General features: G+C 46.7%; 1 protein-coding gene across 1 annotated transcript; it reads left to right on the top strand.

The window, feature by feature from the left end:
• The first annotated feature begins 4,700 nt into the window (after positions 1–4,700).
• On the top strand, positions 4,701–10,961 carry LOC123078977 (YTH domain-containing protein ECT1). Its single transcript, XM_044501642.1, has 9 exons — positions 4,701–5,062; positions 6,000–6,064; positions 6,199–6,346; positions 6,433–6,500; positions 7,202–7,648; positions 7,736–8,254; positions 8,810–9,022; positions 9,502–9,657; positions 9,974–10,961. Exons 1-9 carry the CDS (start codon positions 5,026–5,028, stop codon positions 10,385–10,387), a joined length of 2,067 nt encoding a protein of 688 aa, XP_044357577.1. The 5' UTR covers positions 4,701–5,025; the 3' UTR covers positions 10,388–10,961.
• The last annotated feature ends 1,514 nt before the right edge of the window (positions 10,962–12,475 follow it).

Below are 12,475 nucleotides of genomic sequence, written 5' to 3'. Positions count from 1 at the left end.
GCAAAACATAATCAGCACCAAGGCTCCATGGGTGTTAGAATCATTACTGTGTAATATAGATTATTGACTCTGGTGCAAGTGGGAGACTGAAGGAAATATGCCCTAGAGGCAATAATAAAGTTATTATTTATTTTCTTATATCATGATAAATGTTTATTATTCATGCTAGAATTGTATTAACCGGAAACATGATACATGTGTGAATACATAGACAAACAGAGTGTCACTAGTATGCCTCTACTTGACTAGCTCGTTGATCAAAGATGGTTATGTTTCCTAGCCATAGACATGGGTTGTCATTTGATTAACGGGATCACATCATTAGGAGAATGATGTGATTGACTTGACCCATTCCGTTAGCTTAGCAGTTGATCGTTTAGTATGTTGCTATTGCTTTCTTCATGACTTATACATGTTCCTATGACTATGAGATTATGCAACTCCCGTTTACCGGAGGAACACTTTGTGTGCTACCAAACATCACGACATAACTGGGTGATTATAAAGGTGCTCTACAGGTGTCTCCGAAGGTACTTGTTGAGTTAGCGTATTTCGAGATTAGGATTCGTCACTCTGATTGTCGGAGAGGTATCTCTAGGCCCACTCGGTAATACACATCACTATAAGCCTTGCAAGCATTGTAACTAATGAGTTAGTTGCGGGATGATGTATTACAGAACGAGTAAAGAGACTTGCCGGTAACGAGATTGAACTAGGTATTGAGATACCGACGATCGAATCTCGGGCAAGTAACATGCCGATGACAAAGGGAACAACGTATGTTGTTATGCGGTTTGACCGATAAAGATCTTCGTAGAATATGTAGGAGCCAATATGAGCATCCAGGTTCTACTATTGGTTATTGACCGGAGACGTGTCTCGGTCATGTCTACATTGTTCTCGAACCCGTAGGGTCCGCACGCTTAAAATTCGGTGATGATCGGTATTATGAGTTTTAGTGTTTTGATGTACCGAAGATAGTTCGGAGTCCCGGATGTGATCACGGACATGACGAGGAGTCTCGAAATGGTCGAGACGTAAAGATTGATATATTGGACGGCTATATTCGGACACCGGAAGTGTTCCGGATAGTTTCGGAGAAAACCAGAGTGCCGGAGGGGTTACCGGAACCCCCCGGGGAAGTATTGGGCCTTAGTGGGCCTGAGGGGAGAGAGAGGGCAGCAGCCCAGGAGGTGGCGCGCCCCCTCCCATGAGGAGTCCGAATTGGACTAGGGGAGGGGGGCGCGGCCCCTCTTTCCCTCTCCCTTTCCCTCTCTTTCCTTCCCCCTCCCTCTTCCTAGTTGGACTAGGAAAGGATGAATCCTCTTCCTAGTAGGAAGAGGATTCCTCCTCTCCTTGGGGCGCACCAAGGCTGACCGGCCTCCCCCCTTGCTCCTTTATATACGGGGGCCGGGGGGGGGGGGGAGGGGCACCCAAAGACACACAAGTTGATTGTTTCAAGCCGTGTGCGGTGCCCCCCTCCACCATATTCCACCTCGGTCATATCGTAGCGGTGCTTAGGCGAAGCCCTGCGTCGGTAACATCATCATCACCATCATCACGCCGTCGTGCTGACGAAACTCTCCGGCGAAGCTCTGCTGGATCGGAGCTCGCGGGACGTCATCGAGTAGAACGTGTGCTGAACTCGGAGGTGCCGTGTGTTCGGTACTTGGATCGGTCGGATCGTGAAGACGTACGACTACATCAACCGCGTTGTGCTAACGCTTCCGCTTTCGGTCTACGAGGGTACGTGGACACACTCTCCCCTCTCGTTGCTATGCATCACCATGATCCTGTGTGTGCGTAGGAATTTTTTTGAAATTACTACGTTCGCCAACAGCTCCACCTTCTCCGCCTCTAGTTTGACGAAAAGCGCGTCGGTTGCCGCCCGCCCGTTCTTGCCGGATGAACCGCCGGTTGGCTTTGACATAGGCCTCATATTGGATGGACTCTAGGACGGCGGTCTGCTCCGCCATTAAGCCGCTTGGGCGACCACGTACCTTGTCATGGCAAAGCCCGTAGCCGGCTCCGCCTTCGCCACCTCCTCCTCCATGGGCTGGGGCTACGCTTCCGGCGGCTACTCCCCCTGCTACTTCTGCTCCCCCTCCTCCTCCTCCCCCGTTTTCTCCTCGTCATCATCTTCCTCCGCTGGCTTCGACGAATCCGGAAGCAGGCCGGTAGTGAAATGAGTCATGCACCTGGCTCGAATCTCCTCTAGGAGCTGCAACCGGCGCTTCAGCGTTAGCGCCGTGTACGTGGTGCGCCGGCGCCTCGGCATGGCAAGCGGGCGACGGATCGGAAGAGGCGGCGGTGGAGAGGAGAAAAGAGAAGAAATAGGGCAGATAGGGTTCGGTCGGCACCGTTTGGATTAAATAGCCAGCCTCCTCTCTCGGGCGGCACACCGAGTGAAAGGAGGCGCCCGTCGAACCAGCGGTCACTCTGTAACCCTACGTGGGCCCTATCGATCAGTATGACGTAGTGCCTACATCCGGGCATCCCCATATCCGCCCCATATATGGGCCGGGTATGGGAAGTGTCGGTCAGTTTGGACGTTTGGGCCGGCTCGGGTGTTTGCAGTGGGTATGGGTGCGGTTGCAGATGCTCTTAGAGCATTTACAGTCGGGCGCCCCAAACCGGCCTCAAACGTCCGGTCGGCCCGCCCGATCACTGACCGGTCATGATTTTTTGACCCAGACGGAAGCCTCAAACGGGCCTCAAACACCCGGGCTGACGGTCACCCCTCACATCCAGCCCAAATATGGGGCGGATGCGGGGTGGCCCGGGCACGCCCGGGCGCGTCCGTTTGACAAGCCCGACCCACCATCGACCCCACGACTGTCCCACAAAAAAAACCCACCCGCTCATCACTCCGAAACCCTAGCTCACTCACACTCTCCTCTCTCGCCCCGTCCTCTCCTCTCCCCGTGCCAATTCCAATCGAATCTGGCGCAATGTCGAGCTCCGGCAGCCGCTCCGACTCTGAGCTGGGTCCAGACTATGAGTTTGCCCTCCGCATCGCCTTGGAGCGGTCCAAGGTGGAGACCGGGGGCAGCTCCGGATCTGCAGCCTCGCCGCAGACGCAGCTTCCCCGTCGGCGCAGCTCGGACGCCGGTGCTGGCTCCTCCCAGCCCTTGCGCAGCTCCGACAGGCGGCCTGCGCAATCCACGCGTCTCCTCTACGCCGTCTCTTGCCCCCGCTGGCTGCTGCACCCCCACGTGGGCAGCGGTGGGTGCTTGTGCATGCCTCGCTGGCCCGGACGCGCACGCCGAAATCAGAGGCGCGCGCCGCTCGTCGCGAGCTGCAGCGGGACAGGGAAAGGAGGGAGGCGGAGCAGTCCGTGCGTCGCCGCCGCGGGATGCATGCGCACCAGAGGTCACCACGACTCCTCGTCCGACGACTCGGACGATCCGCCACCAGCCGCCGACGCCTACAGTCGCGCCAGCGACCGGGAGGGCAAAGGGCTGGCGAGGAAGTGGTGAATCTCCACCGTCTCCGTCTTCAATTTCAAGTTTTTAGTAATCTAGTTTAAACTTGTCCGTCGTTTATGTGAATTATGTGAACTTTGGCGACCTTTTGCGTCGATGACTTTTTGATGTTCGGAATGTGCATTTCTCTGTCCGATTCTATATTTGTGTGATGATTTACGTTGTTTTTTTATTAATGTTGCATGCTAGTATGGAGCTAGTATGAATACGAGGGACCGGATATGAGAAACACGGATATGGTGACAAGATTTGAGAAGTACGCGTCTGCGGACGAGTTCGGGGGCCCGGATTTGCCAGGTCGCGGCGTAGATGCTCTTACGGGATTAAATTCGTGTATAACGCGGTGCGGCGCGTGCTCCTCTCCCGATGCCAAAGGCCAACTATCGTGGCTCGCCTCTTGCCTGCCACACCGGCTATCCGCGCCGCGCGCAAATTGCACCGCCGCCCGCCCCCGACCGAATTCCCTCCGCCCGGTAGTTCACCGGGCGTTGTTGGGCTCACGGCTTGTTTTGCCTCATTTCTCCCCTGCGCGGTCAGGTCAGGTGCCCGGGAGCACCCACGCCAGGAAACGATAAATTTTCTAGTACCGATCGTGACTGGACCACATATATTCTTCACCTCTTTTCTCCAGGCCCAAAATATGCCTCGCCCTTCTTTTGTAGAGTCCGATATTCCTCATCTTGGCCGGCATTCATGCCCACCATCAGGCCACCGTCACGCATCCGTTGATCTATCGAAACACATCTAGTGGTAGACCGCGCGAGCACACCGTTCGATGTTCATGTTGGTTGGGTGTAGTTTCTCGCCGATTGCTTTCAAATAATTAAAAAAAAACCACACGCGACCTTGACTTGCCAGGATCAAGAAAAGCACAGGGTTTACGCCACTGACAACCGAGCGATGGTGGTAGCTTTCATCAGATCAGAATTAGTTGACGGCACGTTTTCATGGTCGTACGTACCTTCGTGTTGTTAGTGGCAACCACCAATATTTTCCTTCAAAAAACTGATAGTACCACATGTTACGCTGTCTCTCATTTTTTTTCTTTGTTATATTTGTAACATATGCATATAGAAATTCTACTGATGTATGTGGAATGCTATGATTAACTCCTCCTATGCTACCACTTTCGAGTTCATCTCATCTCATCTCACGAGAGAAAAAGGTGAAATGTATTGTGCTGAAAGGCTACAAATATTCGGCCGCAACAGGCGGAGCGGCTGCCTTGCCTTGCTTTGCCCCGCCCCAACTGCCGCTAGATTTCAGGAGCCCGCTTCGGCCGCGTCGCTTCGCTGCTCCGCCCCCACAACGCACGCGCCCACCTTCCTTCCTTCCCAGCCGTCCGATCGCCCACACGTGGCCGCGCCGCCCGCCCTACACCACACGCGACCCCGCCGACGCCGCTACCTTTTCTCCTCCGGCGGAGGCGGCCGGAGCGGCCTAGGGTTCCGGCGAGTCCCTGCTCCGGGCCCAATCATCGGTCGAGCTGGAGGACACGCGTAGCCCCGGCTTCTTCTGCGGCGACCTCTGGTGCGGCCTCATGGAGCCCAAGCCCAACACCGCGCTCGCCCACAAGCGTATCCTTTGCTCCTTGTCCATCCATCCGGAGCTGGATCCGATACATGATCTCGGGCTTGGGTTTGTCTTGTTCTTGGATCGGTGGAATTCGTCCGTGTTCTGATTTGTTTTCATTTTCTAACTATCCCAGTGCTGGTGAGTTGGGCGGTTCCATTGCCATCTAGCTCCATTGTTTCTCTTTGATCCGTCAGAGATACTACAGTACTGTTTTCGATCAAAATTCTCGATTTTTTTTGTTTCTATTTTGTTTCTATTTTTTCAGTTTGGTACTAGCGTTTCTGCTTTTCATCGACAGGCGTCTGTGCTCAACCTGATTTCTCATCTTTCTTTACACTTGTTTAATTTAAAGCATTGGAAAAGCTTTTGCTCTGATCTGGCTTTAAGGGACTTTTTGATCTGTGCGTGCTCCTTCAGATCACGGTTTCAAAATAAATAAATGGTGGATCATGTTGCTGAATTATCGTTGAGTGCGTAGCATTTTTCATGGATAGTTCGACCCAGTTCAATCTGCTATTGACATAATTGAGTTTCGCCGTCCTACAATACCATGGCAGGTCTCTGTTGTTTTATATTCAGAATTAGAATTGTTAGGTATCCCTCACATGTCGGATTTTCAGAGATGGTGAGAGCTGAGCCAACTCCCATTTATTGACAGCTACACCAATAATATGGTTTGTGTACTTACGGATACGGTTGCTGCTGCATGCTGTTTGCGAAACATGAACTCGTTCAAGTAATGGTCTCTTCACTCGATCAGATGATCGCTGTAGATCTTCTGATTTGATGACCTCATTGAAGGCAATTATTGTGCATTATTGGACTCAGGACATTTTAATCTATCAATCTGGGCTTGCTGGCTTATTTTATTCTCACTCATGGACGATGGCCTTTCAAGCATATATTCTGTTTGCAAGCCTTGACTTTTGTATCTTCCAGCTATAGAAGAGGCAGTAGAGAACTTGAAGATTGATGCTAGCACGAAGGCAAGCAACGGCAACTTGGTAAGATTCTCATTCCTCTATACATATAGTATAGTCATTGCTTATCTTAGCGTACAAGGAATTGTTCCTTGTTTGGTTGGTTGAGCTATATCTATCGTGTCCTTGCTGATTCCTTTCGTGCCCAAACTTTGCAGCCTGCTGCAAAAGACGCAGGTTCTTCGGATGCAATATCATGCATTTCCTCGGCAGATGCAGCTAGTACTGCCGCCAAGGATACTGAGATGAACCAAGGAGCTTATATGGGGGACCAAGGGATGTATTACTACGGGTACTATTATCCAGGTGTGTAGAATAGATCAGTACTATGATCTGAAGTACTGAAACAGAGGTACTGTTCTTTCAGTTTGATGGTTTGATCATTATTCTAGGCTCATTTGGAGGATGGGATGAGAGTAGCTACTATGCTGGATCGAATGGACTGGAGATGCAACCGACAGTAAGTTATCAAACAGTGTACTTTATCAATCATGTTATATGCCTTCCCTACAGTAGTCACAAGTGGTCCTGTGTAAAACCAAAAAATGCTGCACTTAGTGCATCTATGGTGGTATGGTGGTACCAGCTAGCTTTGCACTTATTTGCTTCCATCTTTTCCTTGCCTTTCCTTTGCTATGTTGGGGAAAGTGTCAGCTTTGGTTGTTAATATCACTCTTTATTCTTCCATAAGTATCTTCATGCCAAAAAGAATCTTTACAAACCTTTACGAAAAATATACATTTTATCTTTTTTGCTTTAGTTGTCACCACACAATATGCTGTCATGAACAGATGATTAATTTATTCTGGTGATTGAGATAAACAAATTTAAATGATTGCCAGTGAATGGAATGTCTATTTCAGGGGATGCTTTTAGTATTCCATGTTGTACAAAGAATTGTGGTCAAGCACCGTAGCTAATTTAGTTTGATTGAGATCTTAAATGATGAAGAGCCAATTACAAAAGGGCTGTGCAGACCTCACAGTACTCGATTTAACAGTTGACTTTTGCATTGCACTGTTTTGTTTTGTTCCTTATTAAGTTATTATCGAGTCCTTGGTCTAATCAATTCTAGGGTGAACTGCTTCTTGAAGATACAGCTGTGGAAGCTGACATATCACTATAGAACTGAGCTTATGCCTGTTCTGTAATCTGTTTCAGGTCGTTCAAGCTGAGAATGGGTCTTATTTGTGTTATGTTCCGGGTTACGAAAATGGATATACTGCTTATAGTCCAGTCGTTCCTGGAACTGGCGTGGATAGTCAGTATGTCAGCAAAGAGCCATATTACTCTGCTGTGATTCCTGTGCAGGACCCTTCTACACCTGGCATGTATGCTCAACCAATTGCTTACGGACCTGAGCTAGTCCCCGCATACACATGGGACCCTTATGTTCTTCTGGATGGGGTTCAGGGACTTCCTGTTGGCGTGCAGCAAACGAACTACCCTACAAGATCAAACTACCCTTCCAATAAGCATGCTGTTCCATCTTCAAAAGCTTCACGCAGCACAAAGTATGCATCGGGTACCACCAAAGGATCATCATCAGCTGTAGACACAGTGCCAACCTCTGCCAATAACCATCCATCATCAAAGTTTGCAAATAAGGTACTGAAAAATTCCAGTAAAACAGGACAAACTACTCTAAGCATAAAGTAGGAAACTTATAAGTTTATATGCTTGTTGTTATGCTAGGCATCCGGTGCTTCCATAACAAAAGGGCATCTTCCGTCCAGCAAGTTTGTGGTGCATACTAACCAAGGGAAAGGAAGCCTTTATCAAAGTAAAGGCATTAATTTGAATGAAAGTGGTAGAAACTGCAACGGGAATGAGAAGCTGAAGGCCAGAAGCAAGCTAAATGAATTTGGTAACCGTGACATATCAGATAAACACAATGATGAGTCAAAAAACAGTTTGAGCCCAGGAGCAGATCGTTTTGGATTGTCAGGTGTACAGGAGGTTAACGATGACATACCTTCACTTGTTGCAGTAAGAAGAGATTCATATAATCTTCCTGATTTTGTTACGAAGTATGAGCAAGCTTTATTCTTCGTGATTAAATCTTATAGTGAAGATGATATTCACAAGAGTATCAAGTACAATGTTTGGGCAAGTACTCCTAATGGAAATAAAAGGCTTGACAATGCCTATAAAATTGCACAAGAAAGAATGGCAGGAAAAGGAACCAAATGCCCTGTTTTCCTCTTCTTTTCTGTAAGTTAATAGCACTTCTTATTCCTTAAGCATTTTATCCTGAATATCATCAGAGTAGTGTGATATTCAATTATTTTTTTCCCTTTGTTTTTGTTATATCTGACTAGTATTGAGTACGTAATCTTTTTTTTTTTATAATTTAGTGTGCCTTGGTAAGACATGCAATTTTTAAAATTTTAATTTGTGATAATTATGTGCGAGTTCATCCAGTTTGATTATTTTGTTTCTCTGGTTCTTGAATTAGGCTCTGTTTCATTTTTTTTCCATTCCACCTATACTTCATCCAGTTCATGAAAAAGTTGCATCTTGGACATAACCTCAGTCAATTTTATAGAATTGATCATCGATATTGTTTTAAATATTTCGTTTTGAAAATTTAAAAATCATATCTGTAGATTTGTCTCAAAAACTATTTGCAGGTTATTATAATTTTATTGATGAGCATTATACATATAGAAAAATAGTGGTCAGTTCTGTGGTGTGGCTGAGATGCTTATTTCATTATGATAAATATGTGTTTGTTTGCTCTATTAACTGGTATACTATAATGGCCAGGTTAATGCTAGTGGTCAGTTCTGTGGTGTGGCTGAGATGCTTGGCCCAGTAGATTTCAACAAGAGTATGAACTTCTGGCAACAGGACAAGTGGAATGGATTCTTCCCAGTAAAATGGCACATTATCAAGGATGTGCCTAATCCTCAATTTCGACACATAATATTGGAGAATAATGAGAACAAGCCTGTTACAAACAGCAGGGACACTCAAGAGGTATTGCTTCCACTATCTAACTAGAGAATACCGGTATGATCAGAGCTAGAATTTAGATCTCTGTTGGTCAATTATCTTGACAACATCCGAATAAATTTGTTGGTACATAAGTTCCATTTTGTTTTCCCCCGTCATTCTTCTTAGGGGCGAAACATACAATCCTATTTGTGCACTGTGCAACAATGACTTATTTTGTAATGAATGTTTCACCTACTTACAAAATTGTTAACCTATTTCCTTACCACCTTCAGTTGATTCCTCATGTTCTTTGTCATGGAAATAGAATGCTGATAACATTACAACCAGTGCAGCTTTTAAGTTATTGTCCATGCTTCTCTCTGGTGTGCTCTCTTAGTGATCAGTTAATGTTTAATTTTATTCTGAGTATTTTCTTATGCCCACTATGCATTACTCACACTTTATAATTGATATTTTATTTTATAAGTTTGGACTCATAACTGGACGGCTGTGAATCCCAGGTCAAGTTTCTACAAGGTGCAGAGATGCTGAACATTTTCAAGAACTTCTCATGTAAAACGTCAATATTGGATGACTTTGACTTCTATGAGAATAGGCAGAAAGTAATGCAGGACAGAAGAGGCAAGCCGCTTACGACATCATTGGATCACCTCACGGTATATAGCGAACTGCTGCATTTACTTTATCAAAGCAGTGTGTGTCTTGTTATTAATAAACACATGGTTTGCTAAATTTTATTACCTGCGTATAGTGATATGCCCGTTTGCCATTTGCACCTTCACTTTGTGGCATCATGGAAAGCCTAATAATAACAGGAAAGGATACCCAGTTTTAGTTTGTCGTATTTCTGGACTTAAATTAACTAGATTTACCTGTTGAATGACCATAAATTGACAATAATATGATTCATTCATGATTAGTGATAGAAGGTCACAATTTTACAATGTGGTTTGATTTAAGTTATCTTTTCAGCCAAAGGATGAGAAACCGGCAGAGTCTGAAAAGCAAGCTCAATCTGCAAGTAGCGTAGAGCATCATAATGCCAAGAGAAATGAGGAGCAGAGCAACGATGTTACAACAGATCTTGATACAGCCAAGAGAGGTCAGGATCAGAGCAACGTGGTTGCAGCAGATGTTGATGCAGCCAAGACAAGTGAGCAGAGCAAAGGGGTTGCAACAGATTTTGATACAGCCAAGACAAGTGAGCAGAGCAAAGAGGTTGCAACAGATCTTGATGCAGCCAAGAGAAGCGAGGAGACCAACGGGGTGACAGCAGATGTTGATACATCCAAGAGAAGCAAGGAACAGAGCAACATGGTCGCTGCGAAGCTTGATACAGCCAAGAAAAGCGAGGAGCAGACCAGCAGTGTTGCTGCGGCAGGCTGATTACAGGATGGGCGCATCTGAACGGAAGCTACATCCAAATCGGGCGACAATAAACTTGCTACGTGGAGCACTGATAGATGGTCAATCATCCTGGAAGCTCCTGTCCATCGATCAAGCGGAAAATGAGAGCCTTGGAGCCATCTTCCCGTGAGAAATATTTTCAATGACCGGGAAAAAAGGTTTCCGAGGCATATCATGGTTGGTAGAGAATTCTCCATACTACACTCCTTGTCTATTTTTCAGCCAGGAGGAGGGAGTGTTTCAACCATTTTTCTTCTTGTTATTGTTTCTTCTGTCGTCGTCGTCGTCGTCGTCTAATGTCCAGTTCTATTGCTAATGTGTTGGGAAGCAGACCACTTGCCGTGTGGTTTTAAGGGCCTGTTTTAGGTGCTAGCAAAGGTAGAAAAAGGAAGGGAAAAAAAGAGCTGGAAAAGTTCCACCTGCGTTTTTATTCCACTAGGGTAGATTGACCTCAGTTTGTACTATCAGAATTACTACTTCCATTGACGAGAAAAGGAGAAAAAAAAGGGACCGGAGATCTGTTCATCAACAGATCTCCGTTCGTTACCGTGCAGCCTTTCGTTTTCGCTTTGCTTGTTTCTGGTCCGAAATGGGCGTTTGATCCGGGCATGTGTGGCCGTGGCCTGGCCTGTGTTGCAAAGCGGTGCGGCTCCTTTCCGGAAGGATTTTGATCGACGGAGAGAAATCACGTCCAGTCTTTTCTGGAAGGGAGGCCACATGGCTGCCTGCTTGTTCTCGGCTCACCCCTGCACATGGCGTGTGTGTACAAAAATCAATTTATTGTTGCTGTCGTCTTTCGAAGTGTGTGCTTCACTAGATGCTAGTTTTTTTTTCCTTTGACACTTGACTAGTACTATGTAGAGTTTTGTTAATGAGCTGAGCGCGACACTGGGGAAAGGATGCTTTGCTGAATTCGTGCGTTCCCAGCGGACCGTGTGGTGTGGTATGTGATCCAGGGTTCACTTCACTTCGAGACCCCCCACCGCCACCACAATTTTCCATTTTGCTGAATTTTTCTATACAGCTATCTGTCTTATTTTTCAAATGAACAACTATCTGTCTTGGTTAGCTCAATAAGGAAAATTCAGTTGTCTTTTTTTTTTGAGTATAAGAGAAAGAGAGGCCACGAGACATATATGGTAAGAGCATCTTCAATAGATTGAAGATGATGTAGATGAAAAATTAACTAACTTTTACATCTTCGAGGCCCAAAAGCCCCCCTCTAACAGATGATGTAGATGTAAAAAAAATTACATCTCCACCTCCAGGAGATGTAAAATACAACACCCGGAGATGTAAATTTGTGTCTTCATCTATAGGAGATGTAAAATCGACGCCGCGTGCCAACTGCCTTCATTTGGCTTCCGCCTGCCCGCTGCTGCCATGGCCGACGCCGACGACCCCGCGGCTGCCGATGGTCTGAACCACCTCGCCACCGCCTCCGCGACCATCTTTCCAATCCGGCCTCTGCCTCCATGCCGGCGCACCGGTTTTGCCCTACCCTGGTCGGTTGCCGTCGCGCTTGAGCCACCAACGAAGAAGCAGCGGGCCGCCAAGCCCCGCGGTGGAGGCGTGAAGCGGCTGGTGGTGCGGCGGCGCAACCTGGCGTCGAACCAAAGTCGGGCGGCCTTGGCGTCGTCCTCCAGCCAAGGAGCCCCTCCTCCACCTCCACCCACGGCCATCGATGATGATGATCATACCACCGTCCACGATGGCGCTAGTGACAACGGAAAGGACGAATTGTTTGATGTTTATGTGCATTTTAATTTGTTCGACCAAGAACTTTGTTTGAGATAATGCACTTTGGGTTGTAGGATTTCAAACTTTGATTGATATAATGCACTTTTGTTGGTAGAAATCTGAAATTTGAATGTTAAAATGCGGCTGTACAGCAGGTCAGCACTTTTTACATCTTCATTTGCATTATCTATTTGTGTTGCACTTTACATCACCAATTTATATCATCTGTTGAAGTTGCCTCTTTTTTTTGAAGATGTAAAATACACTTTTTGAAGATATAAATTTTACATTTCCTGATTTTACATGTCCAAATTTGCGTCCTCTATT

Source organism: Triticum aestivum, chromosome 3D, assembly GCF_018294505.1.
Source record: "Triticum aestivum cultivar Chinese Spring chromosome 3D, IWGSC CS RefSeq v2.1, whole genome shotgun sequence".
Classification (NCBI taxonomy): Eukaryota; Viridiplantae; Streptophyta; class Magnoliopsida; order Poales; family Poaceae; genus Triticum; species Triticum aestivum.
This window is presented reverse-complemented; position numbering and strand designations above follow the sequence as displayed.